Source organism: Coregonus lavaretus (genome assembly GCF_964263955.1).
Source record: "Coregonus lavaretus genome assembly, contig: HAP1_SCAFFOLD_4714, whole genome shotgun sequence".
In the NCBI taxonomy this organism is placed as follows: Eukaryota; Metazoa; Chordata; class Actinopteri; order Salmoniformes; family Salmonidae; genus Coregonus; species Coregonus lavaretus.
In genome coordinates, this window is record NW_028162335.1 from 22,451 (window position 1) to 44,327 (window position 21,877).

The 21,877-nt window shown below is 46.6% G+C and overlaps 2 protein-coding genes across 3 annotated transcripts; one reads left to right on the forward strand and one right to left on the reverse strand.

The window, feature by feature from the left end:
- The first annotated feature begins 571 nt into the window (after positions 1-571).
- On the forward strand, positions 572-17,542 carry LOC311119346 (rRNA N(6)-adenosine-methyltransferase ZCCHC4-like). 2 transcript variants are annotated; one of them, XM_084194067.1, is made up of 13 exons: positions 572-764; positions 939-1,057; positions 2,329-2,411; positions 2,647-2,925; positions 3,266-3,346; positions 7,364-7,436; positions 7,541-7,691; positions 9,446-9,546; positions 10,663-10,784; positions 16,473-16,548; positions 16,709-16,760; positions 16,858-17,008; positions 17,248-17,542. In XM_084194067.1, the coding sequence occupies exons 1-13, from the start codon at positions 671-673 to the stop codon at positions 17,357-17,359; spliced, it is 1,494 nt and encodes a 497-aa protein (XP_084050193.1). In that variant the 5' UTR covers positions 572-670; the 3' UTR covers positions 17,360-17,542. The 2 variants fall into 2 exon arrangements, with proteins under 2 accessions (XP_084050193.1, XP_084050194.1); XM_084194068.1 differs by having other exon boundaries at positions 583-764; positions 17,252-17,542.
- On the reverse strand, positions 3,455-7,043 carry LOC311119348 (E3 ubiquitin-protein ligase TRIM62-like). Its single transcript, XM_084194069.1, has 7 exons — positions 6,984-7,043; positions 5,978-6,216; positions 5,582-5,677; positions 5,084-5,317; positions 4,757-4,776; positions 4,489-4,619; positions 3,455-4,331 (listed from the first exon to the last, which is right to left on the reverse strand). Exons 2-7 carry the CDS (start codon positions 6,212-6,214, stop codon positions 3,712-3,714), a joined length of 1,338 nt encoding a protein of 445 aa, XP_084050195.1. The 5' UTR covers positions 6,215-6,216; positions 6,984-7,043; the 3' UTR covers positions 3,455-3,711.
- Positions 17,543-21,877: the final 4,335 nt, after the last annotated feature.

The following is a 21,877-nucleotide window of genomic DNA, read 5'->3' on the forward strand; positions in this document are numbered from 1 at the left end:
TTGCACTGTGCAATAGAGCAAATATCTGTAAATAATGACGATATGCTTATATATCCGCCCTAACAATGGGAGTTGTTGTCCCAAAGGCGAGAAGGCAGGCTACAAGCTTAGCTCCAAAATAAGCCCATAGAAACGCATTGGTAGAGCAGAGGCACTGCAACAATGGTTGATCAATAAATTATTCATTGGTTTTTACACATTAATTGGAATCCATTATAGCTTCAGACTACACTTCTGGATTTGAAGTCTACCATTAGAAATCAATACATTTAAACACTGCGTATAAAGTACAAAACAGAACAGCACAGTGCAGTAAAGCGCTATTCAAGGTTTTATGATTTTTCTTCCTTATGCTTTTTGTGCCTCCTGGTGGTCAAATAACAGCCTCATCTTCAAGGCTTTGTTTACTACAATCGTTTCGTCCAGATGAAAACAAATACAGTATACAATGTTGCAACTAAGTTATACGTGAAACACTGGTTACATTGTTCATCATAACCTCATATTACTATTTCAGGGTGGCAACAATTTAACAAGTTGTAGAGGGGCGTTACCTTGAGTGACGTCAAATATTCGCGACTTGAGACAGCATGGTAGCAGAGACATGCGTCTAATGTTTAGACAAGGCAACTAGTATTTGATTAGCTAGCTAACGTTACTTCTTACTAACATGGATGTGCAATTGAAAGGATCAGATGAAGACGGATTTGGAATAGAGATTGTTCTTCAAGAGGGAGACAAAAAAGCACCATCTTGTGTACATGGTAAGTAACGTGAAACTACGTCTGAATGATATAAAAGTTAGATAGGTTTTGGGAAAAGGCCCATATGAACCTAGCTACCGTATGATATGAATACTAGCACGCTAACTACAGTTGTATCTTACATCTGAATGAGAGTTATTCGGTGAAGTATGTTGATGTTCTTGGCCCATGCAGGTCCAACATTGTTGTTTGAGAAGAACTGGAAAGGAGAGGAGAAAGTCCGGAGGTTTTATGCCTGCTCAGCGTGCAGAGACAGAAAAGAATGCAACTTTTTTCAGTGGGAAGATGAAAAGGTAACAATTATCTTTTTGTATCCCCTGGCAAATATAGTGGGCCTAATATACATGTAACCCAGTCAAACGTTCCAGTGATAGCCACTCTAGCACAGGTGGGATTGGAAATGTTCAGAAACGCGTGCAAAACAAACTGCTTTTGTCCATTTGTTAGCAGCACATATAAACATGTAGCTAGCAATAATTTCATACTGCCACATGTAATTACAGTAGGCCCATATTTACATTTACGTCAATTAGCAGACGCTCTTATCCAGAGCATAGTTCCAATGTGTTAACGGTGAGCATGGGAAGAGCTGTATCACAACGTATAGCTATTCTCTTTGACTGTATGCTCGCCATACCTGTGCCAAAGATGGTGGATAAATTTAAGATAGATTGCTCAGGCCTTTACCATTGAACAAAATTGACAGTTCCTGTCTACTTAACTGGGTGTGTCTCCCCGTAGACACCAATGCAATAGTAGCCGGGTCTACTTAGTTCATTGGGAGAATCTCATTTGCATCCTCTAGCCTCCTTCACAAAACCTATTTGAGGAGGTCAGAGGGGGAGGACCTCTAGCTTTCTCATCCAATGGGACGCGATGAGTATGCAATTGAGATTCTCCAGTTGACTTTCATTGAACCCGGAACCCTCGCTTCCTCTTCCGTCGCTGCCTGTGCATCCCCACTTCCTGGTCACCTGTGATTTTTTTACATTTTAGTCATTTAGCAGACGCTCTTATCCAGAGCGACTTACAGTTAGTGAATACATATATATATATATATAAATTATACTGGCCCCCCATGGGAATCGAACCCACAACTCTGCCGTTGCAAACGCCATGCTCTATCAACTGAGCTACATCCCTGCCGGCCATTCCCTCTCCTACCCTGGACGACGCTGGGCCAATTGTGCGCCGCCCATGAGTCTCCCGGTCGCGGCCGGCTGCGACAGAGCCTGGATTCGAACCAGGATCTCTAGTGGCACAGTTAGCACTGCGATGCAGTGCCTTAGACCACTGCGCCACTCAGGAGCTGTGACCCATGACCCAACATATAGTGCCCTCTATCCAAATTAAGTGTATTATACAAAGACAGACAAACTATAGACCACACAACACAACAACCACATAAGTTGGCCAAAATGCCTCCTACAATAGCCTACATTTCCTTTTATGGAAGCCAAAATAATGCCTCTGACTTCTTGAAAGTCCTTGTTTGTGCACATGAAGTAGTTAACTACACTCCCTTATTTTCACCAGGCGTGTGACATGTCTGTTTGTGTTGTAGGTGTCTGAGGTCAGGCTTTTGGCCCGAGAGGAGGAGAACCGGTCAAAGATGCCAACTTTTACCCATCAGGAGTACTGCTCCAGGTAAATAGCCTACACCTGTCCTGATATGTAGGGGACTCTATCCATGGAACTATTCCATTCCAAGTTAGAGATGGAACGGTATAGTTCTATGGATAACAGTCCAACTGTAAGTACCTTTACTAAGTTGCTAGACAGATCATATTATGAATATTTCACTTGATAGATCTTCTCACTACCTCTACATAATGTTCTTCCAATTAAAACCATGGTTGTTTGTTTCTTTCTTCCAATCCAGGTTTAAAAAGTTCCTCGCTCTTCCCCTAGGAAGGAAGTTCTGCCAGGACTGCCAGCTTCTCCTCCTACCAGGAGAATGGGAAGCCCACGCATCTCACAAGATGTCGCAGGCTGATGACATCACAGAGGCCCGGCTGAGCAGGCCCAGTCTGATGTTGAAACCCCTGGAGAACAAGAAGAGTAACGCCCAGTACCTCTTCGCCGACCGCAGCTGTCACTTCCTGTTGGATACCATGGCCAAGCGGGGCTACAGGAAGGTTCTCTGTGTCGGAACACCCAGGTGAGGGCTTTGATTTGGACTTCCCGTCTGTCGTGTTGTTTAAACGGGTCATGTTTATTAGGGCCAAACGTTTTGCAAGTTAGGTTCACATAGTACCTCCCGCTTCATTGCGTTCCAGAGTGTTGTCTTCCATTTCGTGCCTACTGGACATTTAGATTAGATTCAAGTGCTTTGTTGCGCTCTTTGAATTGTTGTGATTTGTCTTGTGTTTTAAATATATCCATCCAAAGTATCATAGCCAATAATTAAAAGTACAGACATTCTATATTACAATGTTATGTGTTTCTGGGATTGCTTGTTATTATGTATGATTGATTGTTTAATTCACTATTTCTTCCAGACTACATGAGCTGATCAAGCTAAGAAACCAGGAAGGTAAGGGTGAGCCCATGAAGAGTCTGCTACTGGATATAGACTTCAGGTCAGTTTTATTTTATTACATTTACATTTTAGTCATTTAGCAGACGCTCTTATCCAGAGCGACTTACAGTTAGTGAATACATATATATATATATATATTTTTTTTTTTCATACTGGTCCCCTGTGGGAATCAAACCCACAACCCTGGTGTTGCAAACGCCATGCTTTATCAACTGAGCTACATCCCTGCCGGCCATTCCCTCCCCTACCCTGGACAACGCTAGGCCAATTGTGCGCTGCCCATAAGGTCACACAATGCATTGCTCAGATTAACATTTGCTATGATTGAACAAAACAGGCATAGAAAAGAATTGAGAGTAGAGCAAACACTTTGAATAGTACATGAATGTGCATATCGAACGATGCTTATTGACATTTATGGATTGCTATGGGAGTGTTGACGTCCCATATCTCTATATGGCTGGGCCACACCTGTCCCTCCGATGGTCTTAGGAAGCGGAACGCAGGGTACAGGGGCTCCGTGAACTGATGATGCACCCTATCAAACACGGTCATCAAGGCTGCAGAGAACTCCTGCAGGACCTTCATAGTCTCGGCATCGTAGAACGCCAGCTTTCCCTTCTCGTAGTGCACCCACACGCCCACCCTACCTGGCACCCTTCGCCCGCTGGCGGAGCACGACACGTGCCTGTCGTTGTGCCAGGCGGAGAGACGGCCATGCCTGAGTTCCACACACCACGAGTTTCTGTTCCGCCCCAGCTTGGCACCTTTGTCCCGCCCCTTCCGGTCCATGCTGCTGTAGGCCACGCCCACAGCCCAGGCGGAGCAGTAGCGGACGTCGGCCTCCCAGTAGCGTTGGCCCGTTGTCACGGCGACAGAGCCCAGGGCACAGCAGATCTTGTCAAACTGGAGGGGGTGCTCTGGAGCAGACTGGGCGGAGTCGGAGAAGCACATGCCCCGTCCCTCTCCTGTCACTGTGATCTTGCTATGGCAGGTCTGCCTGTCAATCATCACTGTGGAGGAATCTGCAAACGGATTGGAACAGAAACACTTTCTGTATCTGTAACCTCATCTGTTTTCCCCCCCCAAAATCCTACCTAGATCCAGAGTGAGATTTTACCATGTAGATATTTGGTCATAGCCTCTGTGGCTAGATTGATATGCAGATGTAAGGTATGTTACCCAGCAGCAGTGTCTTCCTCTGAAGCTGGGCCTTCAGGTCCTTGTAGAAGGAGTGTAGGGTTCTCAGAAGCTTCTCAAACCGCTCTTCATTCAGCCGGATCTCTGCTTCGGAAGCATCCGGCTTCTTATGGCTACAGGGGGACAGACAGTTCCACATGTACTTAGCCCAATGCCAGAGTTCCTATACGTTTTCATCAAAAAAGCTAGTCATAACATCTCAAAATAAGGATATTGGAGAAATTAGAGATTACTATAATATATTTTTTACCTGAGATTGTCAGGAAGATTCTGTAAAATGGAGTACACACAATTGTTGAAATAGCATAACATTTACATTTACGTCATTTAGCAGACGCTCTTATCCAGAGCGACTTACAGTTAGTGAGTGCATACATTTTAATTTTTTATACTGGAATTGAACCCACAACCCTGGCGTTGCAAACGCCATGCTCTACCAACTGAGCTACATCCCTGCCTGCCATTCCCTCCCCTACCCTGGACGACGCTGGGCCAATTGTGCGCCGCCCCATGGGTCTACAACACTGAAACTCTGGTTAGCCTACATGTAGTTCATCTGCAGTATCTAGAATTAGACCTGTGTATCGCCCCCTGTCCAAGTCTGCCCCAGGGCTTTCTGGGTAGTGGTGACGCTCCTCTGGACCTGTCCCAGGTGCTGGTCCCAGCCCTTCAGGACCTGGTCTAGTCTGGCGCTGGTCTCTATGAGGTCCAGCTCCAGCGAGTCCACCATGGCCTGCTGGTCTCTCTGCAGGGCGGCCCTCATGCCCTCGAACCTCTCTCTCACCTGGTGCTTCATCACCTCTGTGCGCCTCTTCATCATGATGAGAGGGGAGGAAATTGGGGAGTTAAAGGGAACCCATAGCTTAGATGCAAGTCTTGTTTCTGAGTTAGCAGAACTTTTGAGTTAGCAGACTGGCACCAGCGCTAGGGAACTTGAAGTGTCTCTAATCCATTATTTTAGCTAGTCTGCGTTAGCAATGCAAGGTTAGGAAATATGGAGAAAATTCTCTATGGGTTGAATTGCCCTTGGCTGCAGTGGCACTCATGGACCATAGGAAGGCAGTGTTGTACTCACAGAGAGATCAGCCTTGCGTTTCTTCAGAGATAGAATGTGGGCCTTAGTTCTGGTTCTCTCTGACTGCAGTTCCTCCAATCGTCTGGACAGCTGCTCCTACAGCACAGATAGGGTTTGAGAGGACAAAACAGTGAAACTCCATTGATGGTTTCTAAATTACTGCAAATGAGAATTGCTTCTGAATAGATTGATTCTCAGTCACTGCTAATGACGAATGATTTTGAATCGATTGGTTTCCATTTAGCTAGTGCAAATGAGAATTGCTTCTCAATCGACCATCTTGGTTAAACAAAGGTGAAATACTAGAGATTACCATCAGGAAATCATTCATCATTGGGAACAGTACTAGTAGCAGTCGGATACCTTGGTCCCATTCTACACAATCATAACATTTACCTCAGAGAGCTTTCTGGATGCTGCTATCTTGCGGATGAGCTTTGGGGAGCGAGGGTACGGCTGAACCACCCCCTCTCCAGCAGAATGACTGTCGAGGGGGACCAGTGAGAGAGCGCCGTCCTGTAACACTGCCTGATATTCTACAGGGGGAACCATGGCACCACTCTGGGCTGAGAGCGAAGAGCCGGGGGACACTTCCAGTCTCTGGCCATCGGTTATTGGGTCCTTATCTGCCATGGCTAAGCAAGATGTACACACTTGTCAGTGGTAGTCACATAGATGTACAAGATAGGAACCACAGTGTCCCTTAACGTTGGAGCATCTGTTCCAAGTGTCATCACTACCAATCTCCTTTTGTGGCTTTACGGGGGGTCAGTATGAAAATGTGTGCACTCACTAACTGTAAGTCGCTCTGGATAAGAGCGTCTGCTAAATGACTGAAATGTAATAAACTTAGACACAATCTTAAGTCTATTCCCTATCACTGTGCATTGATGATCCCCTTCATTCAAGATGTGGTTGAAAGTTGGAGGTGAATTCAGAATTCAATCTAACAAATGTGATGGCTGTGTGATTGTATTTTGTAAGCGAACTGGTTTGTCTGGTTTTTGGAGGCTGCTATTGCTGCGGTCTTGAGGCTTGTCTGTTGAAACATGCCTGCTCTCTCCACGCTCCATTATGATAAATCTATGCACAACTTAGGTTCTTGTCAAAGTTTGCAAAAATACAGGTACTGCTACAACTTAGTAAAATAAATAATTAGCATGATAGCTAGGCTAATTACAGGATAGCAGAACAGATTCATGCATCATTTAGCTGCTCAATGCATTTCACTGAAAGGAATTATTGAAGCATGTTTACCAATGCCTTGTGTCGTTCAATCATAACCATTCTGCAGCTTTAAGGAAATGAGTTCTTTGCCAGTTCTGTGCCCAACAATCCCAAATGAATCTATATTGGTATAGCCTAATGTATGTTTATGAGATGTATGTATGTCTATACTCACTCTGTTCCTATGTCTCATCCGTTCTCTGTGCGTGTCTGTTAGGAATGTGTCAGATTGAACATCAGCAAGGGTGTAATAACGAGTAACAAGCTGAAGCCTGTGTGGGTGTATTTACTGTTGCTCAAGTGCCCTTCAGTGATTTTATTTTTCCAAGATTGGAAATGTATAATCACACCAATACAACCCAGTGGACTTTCTGTTCACTACAGGAGGCGGCTAACTGCCGTGGTAGTCCCACCCTAATCCACCCTGCCGTGGTAGTCCCACCCTAATCCACCCTGCTCCATGCTCGTACTGATCCTACATTACATGGAATGAACGATGTAATGAAAGCACTATCAGATGTCATGTGGAAATCTTCTTGTTTTTGTCTGTTCCAGATATGCTCAGTTCTATGGCGAGGACGAGTTCTGTCACTACAACATGTTCAACCATCACTTCTTTGGAGGAGAGGTAAAAGTTTGACCCTCATGATTGTCTTAAATTAATTTATCCAAAGGCTTGATCCTTTTTTTTTTTTGAATGAGTATCGAACTCCATGTAATGTTTTTACACAGGCAGGGAGCGGGGTCCTCCAAGCCTTCCTCAGTGAGGAAAATGGGGAGAAGGTAATCCTGGTGTCTGACCCTCCATTCGGGGGCCTGGTGAAGCCTCTGGCCCACAGTTTCTCCCAAATCTCAGAGACGTGGCGGAAACTGCAGACCGCCGGTTAGTGTTGCAGTGAATGAATTTGTCTCCGCTAATAAATAAAATGCATATCCAATTTAAAATGCATTTTCCAATTTAAAACATTGACATATACAGTGAGGGGAAAAAAGTATTTGATCCCCTGCTGATTTTGTACGTTTGCCCACTGACAAAGACATGATCAGTCTATAATTTTAAATGGTAGGTTTATTTGAACAGTGAGAGACAGAATAACAACAAAAAAATCCAGAAAAACGCATGTCAAAAATGTTATAAATTGATTTGCATTTTAATGAGGGAAATAAGTATTTGACCCCTCTGCAAAACATGACTTAGTACTTGGTGGCAAAACCCTTGTTGGCAATCACAGAGGTCAGACGTTTCTTGTAGTTGGCCACCAGGTTTGCACACATCTCAGGAGGGATTTTGTCCAACTCCTCTTTGCAGATCTTCTCCAAGTCATTAAGGTTTTGAGGCTGACGTTTGGCAACTCGAACCTTCAGCTCCCTCCACAGATTTTCTATGGGATTAAGGTCTGGAGACTGGCTAGGCCACTCCGGGACCTTAATGTGCTTCTTCTTGAGCCACTCCTTTGTTGCCTTGGCCGTGTGTTTTGGGTCATTGTCATGCTGGAATACCCATCCACGACCCATTTTCAATGCCTTGGCTGAGGGAAGGTTCTTTCCCAAGATTTGACGGTACATGGCCCCGTCCATCGACCCTTTGATGCGGTGAAGTTGTCCTGTCCCCTTAGCAGAAAAACTCCCCCAAAGCATAATGTTTCCACCTCCATGTTTGACGGTGGGGATGGTGTTCTTTGGGTCATAGGCAGCATTCCTCCTCCTCCAAACACGGCGAGTTGAGTTGATGCCAAAGAGCTCGATTTTGGTCTCATCTGACCACAACACTTTCACACAGTTCTCCTCTGAATCATTCAGATGTTCATTGGCAAACTTCAGACGGCCCTGTATATGTGCTTTCTTGAGCAGGGGGACCTTGCGGGCGCTGCAGGATTTCAGTCCTTCACGGCGTAGTGTGTTACCAATTGTTTTCTTGGTGACTATGGTCCCAGCTGCCTTGAGATAATTGACAAGATCCTCCCGTGTAGTTCTGGGCTGATTCCTCACCGTTCTCATGATCATTGCAACTCCACTTAGTGAGATCTTGCATGGAGCCCCAGGCCGAGGGAGATTGACAGTTTGTTGGTGCGATTATTCGCAAATGGAAGAAACACAAACTGTTGTCACCTTCTCACCAAGCTGCTTGGCGATGGTCTTGTAGCCCATTCCAGCCTTGTGTAGGTCTACAATCTTGTCCCTGACATCCTTGGAGAGCTCTTTGGTCTTGGCCATGGTGGAGAGTTTGGAATCTGATTGATTGCTTCTGTGTCTTTTTATACAGGTAACAAGCTGAGATTAGGAGCACTCCCTTTAAGAGTGTGCTCCTAATCTCAGCTCATTACCTGTATAAAAGACACCTGGGAGCCAGAAATCTTTCTGATTGAGAGGGGGTCAAATGCTTATTTCCCTCATTTAAAATGCAAATCAATTTATAAAAATTTTTCTGGATTTTTTTGTTGTCATTCTGTCTCTCACTGTTCAAATAAACCTACCATTTATAATTATAGACTGATCATTTCTTTGTCAGTGGGCAAACGTACAAAATCAGCAGGGGATCAAATACTTTTTTCCCTCACTGTATGTTCCTAAATATTTGTAAGTAGAAATGAAGGACTTAAATCCATAACCTGATTTATTTTGTGTGTGTTTCTCCAGAGAACAGTGTTGTGGAGATACCTATGGTGTGGAGCTTCCCCTACTTCTTTGAGCCGCGCATCCTGGAGTGCTTCCCCTCTTTCACCATGCTAGACTACCAGGTAAGCCAGTTGTATTCAGACGTATTGGCGAATCTCAGGAGCACAGCTTGACATATGTGCATTAGTAAAAGATAATGATTGATAATAATGTGCATTTACTATAATGTATGTATACCCGATGTCTCTCTGCTTGGCACTCTGCATTAAGGATTGAGGGTAAGTCCCTGTTATAGACTAGCGTCCTGTCCAGGGAGTGTACTCACTCTACAGAAACTGGACTATGGACCTTTCAGGCTCGGACAAGGCTACTTACTTAACTTTGTTTTACTGTATGTAGCCCTTCCACCACCAAACTGACTCATTAGGTAGCCCTTACACTACCAAACTGACTCATTAGGTAGCCCTTCCACTACCAAACTGACTCATTAGGTAGCCCTTCCACCACCAAACTGACTCATTAGGTAGCCCTTCCACTACCAAACTGACTCATTAGGTAGCCCTTCCACCACCAAACTGACTCATTAGGTAGCCCTTCCACCACCAAACTGACTCATTAGGTAGCCCTTCCACTACCAAACTGACTCATTAGGTAGACCTTCCACCACCAAACTGACTCATTAGGTAGCCCTTCCACTACCAAACTGACTCATTAGGTAGCCCTTCCACCACCAAACTGACTCATTAGGTAGCCCTTCCACTACCAAACTGACTCATTAGGTAGCCCTTCCACTACCAAACTGACTCATTAGGTAGCCCTTCCACTACCAAACTGACTCATTAGGTAGCCCTTCCACCACCAAACTGACTCATTAGGTAGCCCTTCCACCACCAAACTGACTCATTAGGTAGCCCTTCCACTACCAAACTGACTCATTAGGTAGCCCTTCCACCACCAAACTGACTCATTAGGTAGCCCTTCCACTACCAAACTGACTCATTAGGTAGCCCTTCCACCACCAAACTGACTCATTAGGTAGCCCTTCCACTACCAAACTGACTCATTAGGTAGCCCTTCCACCACCAAACTGACTCATTAGGTAGCCCTTCCACTACCAAACTGACTCATTAGGTAGCCCTTACACTACCAAACTGACTCATTAGGTAGCCCTTACACTACCAAACTGACTCATTAGGTAGCCCTTCCACCACCAAACTGACTCATTGTTGTTCTCCTAGGTGGACTATGACAACCATCCCCTCTATAAACATGGAAAGACGGGCAGAAAGCAGTCCCCTGTCCGCCTGTTCACCAACCTGACACCACGAGACATCATCCTCCCTAAGGAGGAGGGTTACAGGTACACACACCAACCTGACACCACGAGACATCATCCTCCCTAAGGAGGAGGGTTACAGGGACACACACCAACCTGACACCACGAGACATCATCCTCCCTAAGGTGGAGGGTTACAGGGACACACACACCAACCTGACACCACGAGACATCATCCTCCCTAAGGAGGAGGGTTACAGGTACACACCAACCTGACACCACGAGACATCATCCTCCCTAAGGAGGAGGGTTACAGGGACACACACCAACCTGACACCACGAGACATCATCCTCCCTAAGGTGGAGGGTTACAGGGACACACACACCAACCTGACACCACGAGACATCATCCTCCCTAAGGAGGAGGGTTACAGGTACACACCAACCTGACACCACGAGACATCATCCTCCCTAAGGAGGAGGGTTACAGGTACACACACACCAACCTGACACCACGAGACATCATCCTCCCTAAGGAGGAGGGTTACAGGGACACACACACCAACCTGACACCACGAGACATCATCCTCCCTAAGGAGGAGGGTTACACACACACACACCAACCTGACACCACGAGACATCATCCTCCCTAAGGAGGAGGGTTACAGGTACACACACACCAACCTGACACCACGAGACATCATCCTCCCTAAGGTGGAGGGTTACACACACACACCAACCTGACACCACGAGACATCATCCTCCCTAAGGAGGAGGGTTACACACACACCAACCTGACACCACGAGACATCATCCTCCCTAAGGAGGAGGGTTACAGGGACACACACCAACCTGACACCACGAGACATCATCCTCCCTAAGGAGGAGGGTTACAGGGACACACACCAACCTGACACCACGAGACATCATCCTCCCTAAGGAGGAGGGTTACAGGGACACACACCAACCTGACACCACGAGACATCATCCTCCCTAAGGAGGAGGGTTACAGGGACACACACCAACCTGACACCACGAGACATCATCCTCCCTAAGGTGGAGGGTTACACACACACCAACCTGACACCACGAGACATCATCCTCCCTTAGGTGGAGGGTTACAGGTACACACACACCAACCTGACACCACGAGACATCATCCTCCCTAAGGAGGAGGGTTACAGGGTCACACACCAACCTGACACCACGAGACATCAACCTCCCTAAGGAGGAGGGTTACAGGGTCACACACCAACCTGACACCACGAGACATCATCCTCCCTAAGGTGGAGGGTTACAGGTACACACACCAACCTGACACCACGAGACATCATCCTCCCTAAGGTGGAGGGTTACAGGTACACACACCAACCTGACACCACGAGACATCATCCTCCCTAAGGTGGAGGGTTACAGGTACACACACCAACCTGACACCACGAGACATCATCCTCCCTAAGGAGGAGGGTTACACACACACCAACGTGACACCACGAGACATCATCCTCCCTAAGGTGGAGGGTTACACACACACCAACCTGACACCACGAGACATCATCCTCCCTTAGGTGGAGGGTTACAGGTACACACACCAACCTGACACCACGAGACATCATCCTCCCTAAGGAGGAGGGTTACAGGGTCACACACCAACCTGACACCACGAGACATCAACCTCCCTAAGGAGGAGGGTTACAGGGTCACACACCAACCTGACACCACGAGACATCATCCTCCCTAAGGTGGAGGGTTACAGGTACACACACCAACCTGACACCACGAGACATCATCCTCCCTAAGGTGGAGGGTTACAGGTACACACACCAACCTGACACCACGAGACATCATCCTCCCTAAGGTGGAGGGTTACAGGTACACACACCAACCTGACACCACGAGACATCATCCTCCCTAAGGTGGAGGGTTACAGGTACACACACCAACCTGACACCACGAGACATCATCCTCCCTAAGGAGGAGGGTTACAGGTACACACACCAACCTGACACCACGAGACATCATCCTCCCTAAGGTGGAGGGTTACAGGTACACACACCAACCTGACACCACGAGACATCATCCTCCCTTAGGTGGAGGGTTACAGGTACACACACCAACCTGACACCACGAGACATCATCCTCCCTAAGGAGGAGGGTTACAGGGTCACACACCAACCTGACACCACGAGACATCAACCTCCCTAAGGAGGAGGGTTACAGGGTCACACACCAACCTGACACCACGAGACATCATCCTCCCTAAGGTGGAGGGTTACAGGTACACACACCAACCTGACACCACGAGACATCATCCTCCCTAAGGTGGAGGGTTACAGGTACACACACCAACCTGACACCACGAGACATCATCCTCCCTAAGGTGGAGGGTTACAGGTACACACACCAACCTGACACCACGAGACATCATCCTCCCTAAGGAGGAGGGTTACACACACACCAACCTGACACCACGAGACATCATCCTCCCTAAGGAGGAGGGTTACAGGGACACACACCAACCTGACACCACGAGACATCATCCTCCCTAAGGAGGAGGGTTACAGGGACACACCAACCTGACACCACGAGACATCATCCTCCCTAAGGAGGAGGGTTACACACACACCAACCTGACACCACGAGACATCATCCTCCCTAAGGTGGAGGGTTACAGGTACACACACCAACCTGACACCACGAGACATCATCCTCCCTAAGGTGGAGGGTTACAGGTACACACACCAACCTGACACCACGAGACATCATCCTCCCTAAGGTGGAGGGTTACAGGTACACACACCAACCTGACACCACGAGACATCATCCTCCCTAAGGTGGAGGGTTACAGGTACACACACCAACCTGACACCACGAGACATCATCCTCCCTAAGGAGGAGGGTTACAGGTACACACACCAACCTGACACCACGAGACATCATCCTTCTAAGGAGGAGGGTTACACATACACACCAACCTGACACCACGAGACATCATCCTCCCTAAGGAGGAGGGTTACAGGTACACACACCAACCTGACACCACGAGACATCATCCTCCCTAAGGAGGAGGGTTACAGGGACACACACCAACCTGACACCACGAGACATCATCCTCCCTAAGGAGGAGGGTTACAGGTACACACACCAACCTGACACCACGAGACATCATCCTTCCTAAGGTGGAGGGTTACAGGGACACACACCAACCTGACACCACGAGACATCAACCTCCCTAAGGTGGAGGGCTACAGGGTCACACACCAACCTGACACCACGAGACATCATCCTCCCTAAGGAGGAGGGTTACAGGTACACACACCAACCTGACACCACGAGACATCATCCTCCCTAAGGTGGAGGGTTACAGGGACACACACCAACCTGACACCACGAGACATCAACCTCCCTAAGGTGGAGGGTTACAGGGTCACACACCAACCTGACACCACGAGACATCAACCTCCCTAAGGAGGAGGGTTACAGGTACACACACCAACCTGACACCACGAGACATCATCCTCCCTTAGGTGGAGGGTTACAGGGACACACACCAACCTGACACCACGAGACATCAACCTCCCTAAGGTGGAGGGTTACAGGGTCACACACCAACCTGACACCACGAGACATCAACCTCCCTAAGGAGGAGGGTTACAGGTACACACACCAACCTGACACCACGAGACATCATCCTCCCTAAGGAGGAGGGTTACAGGTACACACACCAACCTGACACCACGAGACATCATCCTCCCTAAGGAGGAGGGTTACAGGGACACACACCAACCTGACACCACGAGACATCATCCTCCCTAAGGTGGAGGGTTACAGGGACACACACCAACCTGACACCACGAGACATCATCCTCCCTAAGGTGGAGGGTTTCAGGTACACACACACCAACCTGACACCACGAGACATCATCCTCACTAAGGAGGAGGGTTACAGGGACACACACCAACCTGACACCACGAGACATCATCCTCCCTAAGGAGGAGGGTTACACACACACCAACCTGACACCACGAGACATCATCCTCCCTAAGGTGGAGGGTTACAGGTACACACACCAACCTGACACCATGAGACATCATCCTCCCTAAGGAGGAGGGTTACAGGGACACACACCAACCTGACACCACGAGACATCATCCTCCCTAAGGAGGAGGGTTACAGGTACACACACCAACCTGACACCACGAGACATCATCCTCCCTAAGGAGGAGGGTTACACACACCAACCTGACACCACGAGACATCATCCTCCCTAACGAGGAGGGTTACAGGGACACACACACCAACCTGACACCATGAGACATCATCCTCCCTAAGGAGGAGGGTTACAGGTACACACACCAACCTGACACCACGAGACATCATCCTCCCTAAGGAGGAGGGTTACAGGTACACACACCAACCTGACACCACGAGACATCATCCTCCCTAAGGAGGAGGGTTACAGGGACACACACCAACCTGACACCACGAGACATCATCCTCCCTAAGGTGGAGGGTTACAGGTACACACACACCAACCTGACACCACGAGACATCATCCTCCCTAAGGTGGAGGGTTACAGGTACACACACCAACCTGACACCACGAGACATCATCCTCCCTAAGGAGGAGGGTTACAGGTACCCACACACCAACCTGACACCACGAGACATCATCCTCCCTAAGGTGGAGGGTTACAGGTACACACACACCAACCTGACACCACGAGACATCATCCTCCCTAAGGTGGAGGGTTACACACACACACCAACCTGACACCACGAGACATCATCCTCCCTAAGGAGGAGGGTTACAGGGACACACACCAACCTGACACCACGAGACATCAACCTCCCTAAGGTGGAGGGTTACAGGGTCACACACCAACCTGACACCACGAGACATCATCCTCCCTAAGGAGGAGGGTTACAGGGACACACACCAACCTGACACCACAAGACATCATCCTCCCTAAGGTGAAGGGTTACAGGGTCACACACCAACCTGACACCACGAGACATCATCCTCCCTAAGGTGGAGGGTTACAGGGACACACACCAACCTGACACCACGAGACATCATCCTCCCTAAGGAGGAGGGTTACAGGTACACACACACCAACCTGACACCACGAGACATCATCCTCCCTAAGGTGGAGGGTTACACACACACACCAACCTGACACCACGAGACATCATCCTCCCTAAGGAGGAGGGTTACAGGGACACACACCAACCTGACACCACGAGACATCATCCTCCCTAAGGTGGAGGGTTACAGGGACACACACCAACCTGACACCACGAGACATCATCCTCCCTAAGGTGGAGGGTTACAGGTACACACACACCAACCTGACACCACGAGACATCATCCTCCCTAAGGAGGAGGGTTACAGGTACACACACCAACCTGACACCACGAGACATCATCCTCCCTAAGGAGGAGGGTTACAGGGACACACACCAACCTGACACCACGAGACAACATCCTCCCTAAGGAGGAGGGTTACAGGGTCACACACCAACCTGACCCTCCTTCCTGAGAGGGGCTTACAGGTACAACCAACTATTCCCTGTCCCACATGAGCCAAATGCCTGTTACTAAGTAATATAATCATATTAAGATGTCATCCTAAATGGAACATGGAAAATATAGTTAATCATCTTATTGGTCAGATTAAAAAGGATTAATTTTGGTGGGATAAGTATTAGAGAGGAGTTCTTAAGAGGCCAGATTAAATTAGATCCATCTGTCTTTTTCCTTGTCATAGATTCTGCAAAGTCTGTGAGAGATATGTGTGGTCTGAGAACAAGCATTGTACTAAATGCAACTTGTGCCCTTCAAAGGTATGTATTTCCCCGTGGCAGGCTGAAAAAGTACTGTTGCACAGTTTAACTTGATGAAATAGTTAGCTACATTGCGTTGAATTAGAGGTGCATGTACTTCACATGCTGCAATATGACTTTTCACAACAGGTCAGACTTTTCATGATGTTTGTTCTTTCAGGATGGGAGAGAGTGGAAGCATTGCTCAGAGTGTCAGAAGTGTGTGAAGCCATGTGAGTATCTCCCAGACTGCCAACACTGTCAAACCCCAATGTTTGGGTTGAGTGATTGTTTGACTGGTACCTCTGCCCTCTCTCCCTCCCTCCCCAGCCTGGCGTCACTGCCAGTCCTGTGGGCGCTGTGCCCTCCGGGACCATCCCTGTGGGAACAGCCCGGGTCTGGAAGGCTGTTTCAACTGTGGCAGCTTGAAGCACAAACACAGAGCCTGTCCCGTCAAAGACAAACAGAGGACCATTAACAAGTGAGTTTACTCTACTTCATATACCCAGACACAACACAAAGAGAAACACAGACACACAGGGCTGGTACATTTTATTTCCCAAGACACTAAACTACTGTATGTTCCCAGCTCTACCCATATCAGTACAGTTTTGTTACACACCCTAAATGGCGTGTTTCTTTGAGGGTTCGAACTGATTTTGTTTGCCTGTGTGAGTGTGTCTGAACTTGTTCTCTCTCTCCCTCCCTCTCCTGTCCCAGTAAGACTAAAGGAGGCAGGATCCTGCCCAAACAACAACCCAAAAAGTCAAATTCCAAGAGGAAGTCTGGAGCCCAGCGCAGAGCCAACAAGTTGAAGAAGACAGCAGAATAGGTCACATAACCCCACTTTCACAATCACCACACAGCAAGGGAGATGTGTGTGTAGCAGATGTGAAGTAGTTAGTCACTAGTTGCCATCTTACATGTGTGGTTGCTGTACTGTAGACAGTCAAATAATCTTTAAAGAAATGTAAATTATGTTTTTGCTTAATAAAGATAGAATGTTACACCACCATTTTGAATTCACAGAATTCTTGATTTATGTAAATGTATAATGCTGTTTTTGTAGCGCTATTCTATACAAAGAACAGAAGCTATGTAGTTGAAGAAGGCTCTCCGCATGTTTACCAGTCTTTACTTTAGGTAATTGCTTGCTGTTACCTCCAAAATGAGGTCAATGCCATTACGTCAATATAACTGTATGTATGAAACTAAAACCGAGCCTTGAGATTATATAAGAAAACAGGTGAAAGGCATTAGCTTTTTATTTCTGTGCTCAAGACAGAGGGATAGAAATACAATCTTTTCCTACCCTGCAGGCAGATGATACGGAAGTTAGGGAAAAGGATTCCTTTATGCATTCCATCCAGATCTGGACTAATACATTTGACAGTGAAGAGTCAACTCATGTCCTTCCAAGAAAAAGGAACGCAATATACAAACAATGGAGAAGGATAACTCGGAACCATCTGGAATAGTTTTCTGATGTCACTGCATTTAGCTAGTGTATCTTTAGTTACTGAATCTGAATAAAAATAAATGTATATATTATGCAAGTGATATCTAGTAACAAAAACTACTGTGGAGATTCAATTCAAGGCCAGTTGGTGTAGAGATATTGAAAATCTACCCCTTAAGCAGCTGATTTGCAATCAACATGCACATTCACATGCATCTGAGTGAAGCATAAATGCATGTTCATTGTTTGTGAGAGTTCCTTTGTTAGCCACTAATTACTTCCTGTATCTGTCATCAACACCATTCCCTGTGGATTTTCTGTTTATTTTCTTCCAATTAACCTTGTCTCGTTATTTAGTAAACAATTCTCTGAATATCAGGCTCTGATTCATATGAATGTTACTGTGATACATTGCGATCCTCTATTTGTCCCCGGAGTTCTGTATTGAGTAATGTGTTTTGCGGTGTCCGAGTCGCACCCCATAATGCATTGCAGTGGGCGAAGGTGTGTGAGTAGGAGTGGACGTAACAAGACCTCACCCAGACGCTGATCGGATATGACACTGAGCATACATGAGCACACACTGGTAGCTGCATGGCAACAAGGGAGTATTATAACATGCACATGCTTGCTCACAGTCAGATTCATACATATATTCATGGAGAAGATGGTAAAAAGAGAGATTCACAGTGAGCCATTGCTCACGGTGGTAGTCTCTTCAGGACAACCTTGCTTCAGTGAGCTGAGCAAAGATCAATTATAAACTGTGCCTGGGTTACAAACAGTGGAGTACATTTGGGCTTCTCCTTACATCCAGTTACACTGGTCTGTGTCAATAATTTCCTGGTCAATCATCCACATCAACAAACATCCTGTTTGGATTAGAAGACAAGTTCTGTCAGGCACACTTCCTCAGAGAGAGTGAAAGAAAGAGGGACTGGAAAGAAGAGGCAAATGTGCAAAGCCAGAGAGAGAGAGAATAAAGACAGACAGGGACTGGCAAACCAGAGAGATTGAAAGAGAGAGAAAAAGTGAGGGGCCACCAGACCGTTTGAAGCTGAACAGGGCTGACTGGCGTTTCAAATGCTAAACAGATCTATATGTGCTACCTTCCTCTCAATGAATTGGAAATGAGTCTATGGGGGAGAAAAACATCTAATTTGATCTGGTTATTAACTGGACTGTCTCACCTCCAATCAATTCAACGGGAGATATGTTTTTCTCTTTTTCCTCCCACATCAAACCACTACAGGGACAGGTTCTTTCCTCCCACATCAAACCACTACAGGGACAGGTTATAGGAGGGATGAGAGGAGGAGTAGAAAGAGAGGTGGATCAGAATGGAAATGAGAGAACCGGATGTGTGGACGCACACACACACTGTACAGTCCCAGTCAAAAGTTTGGACACACCTACTCATTCAGAACTATGAAAATAACACATATGGAATCATGTAGTAACCAAAAAAGTGTTAAACAAATCAAAATATACTTTATATTTGAGATTCTTCAAATAGCCACCCTTTGCCTTGATGACAGCTTTGCACACTCTTCACATTCTCTCAACCAGCTTCACCTGGAATGCTTTTCCAACAGTCTTGAAGGAGTTCCCACATATGCTGAGCACTTGTTGGCTGCTTTTCCTTCACTCTGCCGTCCGACTCATCTCAAACCATCTCAATTGGGTTGAGGTCGGGGGATTGTGGAGGCCAGGTCATCTGATGCAGCACTCCATCACTCTCATTCTTGGTAAAATAGCCCTTACACAGCCTGGAGGTGTGTTGGGTCATTGTCCTGTTGAAAAACCAATGATAGTCCCACTAAGCCCAAACCAGATGGGATGGCGTATCGCTGCAGAATGCTGTGTTAGCCATGCTGGTTAAGTGTGCCTTGAATTCTAAATAAATCACAGACAGTGTTTCCAGCAAAGCACCCCCACACCATAACACCTCCTCCTCCATGCTTTACGGTGGGAACAAAACATGTGGAGATCATCCGTTCACCCACACCACGTCTCACAAAGACACGGCGGTTGGAACCAAAAATCTCAAATTTGGACTCCAGACCAAAGGACACATTTCCACCAGTCTAATGTCCATTGTTGTGTTTCTTGGCCCAAGCAGGTCTCTTCTTTTTATTGGTGTCCTTTAGTAGTGGTTTCTTTCAGCAATTAGACCATGAAGGCCTGATTCACGCAGTCCCCTCTGAACAGTTGATGTTGAGATGTGTCTGTGACTTGAACTCTGTGAAGCATTTATTTTGGCTGCAATTTTTGAGGTTGGTAACTCTAGTGAACTTATCCTCTGCAGCAGAGGTAACTCTGGGTCTTCCTTTCCTGTGGTGATCCTCATTAGAGCCAGTTTCATCATAGCGCTTGACGGTTCTTGCGACTGCACTTGAAGATACTTTCAAAGTTCTTGACATTTTCCGTATTGACTGACCTTCATGTCTTAAAGTAATGATGGACTGTCATTTCTCTTTGCTTATTTGAGCTGTTCTTGCCATAATATGGACTTGGTCTTTTACCAAATATGGATATCGTCTGTATACAGTGGGGGAAAAAAGTATTTAGTCAGCCACCAATTGTGCAAGTTCTCCCACTTAAAAAGATGAGAGAGGCCTGTAATTTTCATCATAGGTACACGTCAACTATGATAGACAAATTGAGAAAAAAAATCCAGAAAATCACATTGTAGGATTTTTAATGAATTTATTTGCAAATTATGGTGGAAAATCAGTATTTGGTCACCTACAAACAAGCAAGATTTCTGGCTCTCACAGACCTGTAACTTCTTCTTTAAGAGGCTCCTCTGTCCTCCACTCGTTACCTGTATTAATGGCACCTGTTTGAACTTGTTATCAGTATAAAAGACACCTGTCCACAACCTCAAACAGTCACACTCCAAACTCCACTATGGCCAAGACCAAAGAGCTGTCAAAGGACACCAGAAACAAAATTGTAGACCTGCACCAGGCTGGGAAGACTGAATCTGCAATAGGTAAGCAGCTTGGTTTGAAGAAATCAACTGTGGGAGCAATTATTAGGAAATGGAAGACATACAAGACCACTGATAATCTCCCTCGATCTGGGGCTCCACGCAAGATCTCACCCCGTGGGGTCAAAATGATCACAAGAACAGTGAGCAAAAATCCCAGAACCACACGGGGGGACCTAGTGAATGACCTGCAGAGATCTGGGACCAAAGTAACAAAGCCTACCATCAGTAACACACTACGCCGCCAGGGACTCAAATCCTGCAGTGGCAGACGTGTCCCCCTGCTTAAGCCAGTACATGTCCAGGCCCGTCTGAAGTTTGCTAGAGTGCATTTGGATGATCCAGAAGAGGATTGGGAGAATGTCATATGGTCAGATGAAACCAAAATATAACTTTTTGGTAAAAACTCAACTCGTCGTGTTTGGAGGACAAAGAATGCTGAGTTGCATCCAAAGAACACCATACCTACTGTGAAGCATGGGGGTGGAAACATCATGCTTTGGGGCTGTTTTTCTGCAAAGGGACCAGGACGACTGATCTGTATTTTCCACCATAATTTGCAAATAAATTCATTAAAAATCCTACAATGTGATTTTCTGGAGAAAAAAAAACTTTGTCTGTCATAGTTGACGTGTACCTATGATGAAAATTACAGGCCTCTCTCATCTTTTTAAGTGGGAGAACTTGCACAATTGGTGGCTGACTAAATATTTTTTTCCCCACTGTACCTCCCCTAACTTGTCACAACACAACTGATTGGCTCAAACGCATTAAGAAGGAAAGAAATTCCACAAATTAACTTTTAAGAAGGCACACCTGTTAATTGAAATACATTCCTCATGAAGCTGGTTGAGAGAATGCCAAGAGTGTGCAAAGCTGTCATCAAGGCAAAGGGT

Bases quoted from the DNA above. Each gene is read 5' to 3' on its own strand.
- LOC311119348 (XM_084194069.1), bottom strand. From the start codon at position 6,214: ATGGCAGATAAGGACCCAATAACCGATGGCCAGAGACTGGAAGTGTCC. The intron at 5,678-5,977 runs GTAAATGTTATG...TCTGTGCTGTAG, and splicing joins CATCCAGAAAGCTCTCTGAG to GAGCAGCTGTCCAGACGATT. The intron at 5,318-5,581 runs GTGAGTACAACA...ATCATGATGAAG, and splicing joins AACGCAAGGCTGATCTCTCT to AGGCGCACAGAGGTGATGAA.
- LOC311119346 (XM_084194067.1), top strand. From the start codon at position 671: ATGGATGTGCAATTGAAAGGATCAGATGAAGACGGATTTGGAATAGAG. The intron at 1,058-2,328 runs GTAACAATTATC...TTTGTGTTGTAG, and splicing joins TTCAGTGGGAAGATGAAAAG to GTGTCTGAGGTCAGGCTTTT. The intron at 16,761-16,857 runs GTGAGTATCTCC...CTCCCTCCCCAG, and splicing joins TCAGAAGTGTGTGAAGCCAT to CCTGGCGTCACTGCCAGTCC.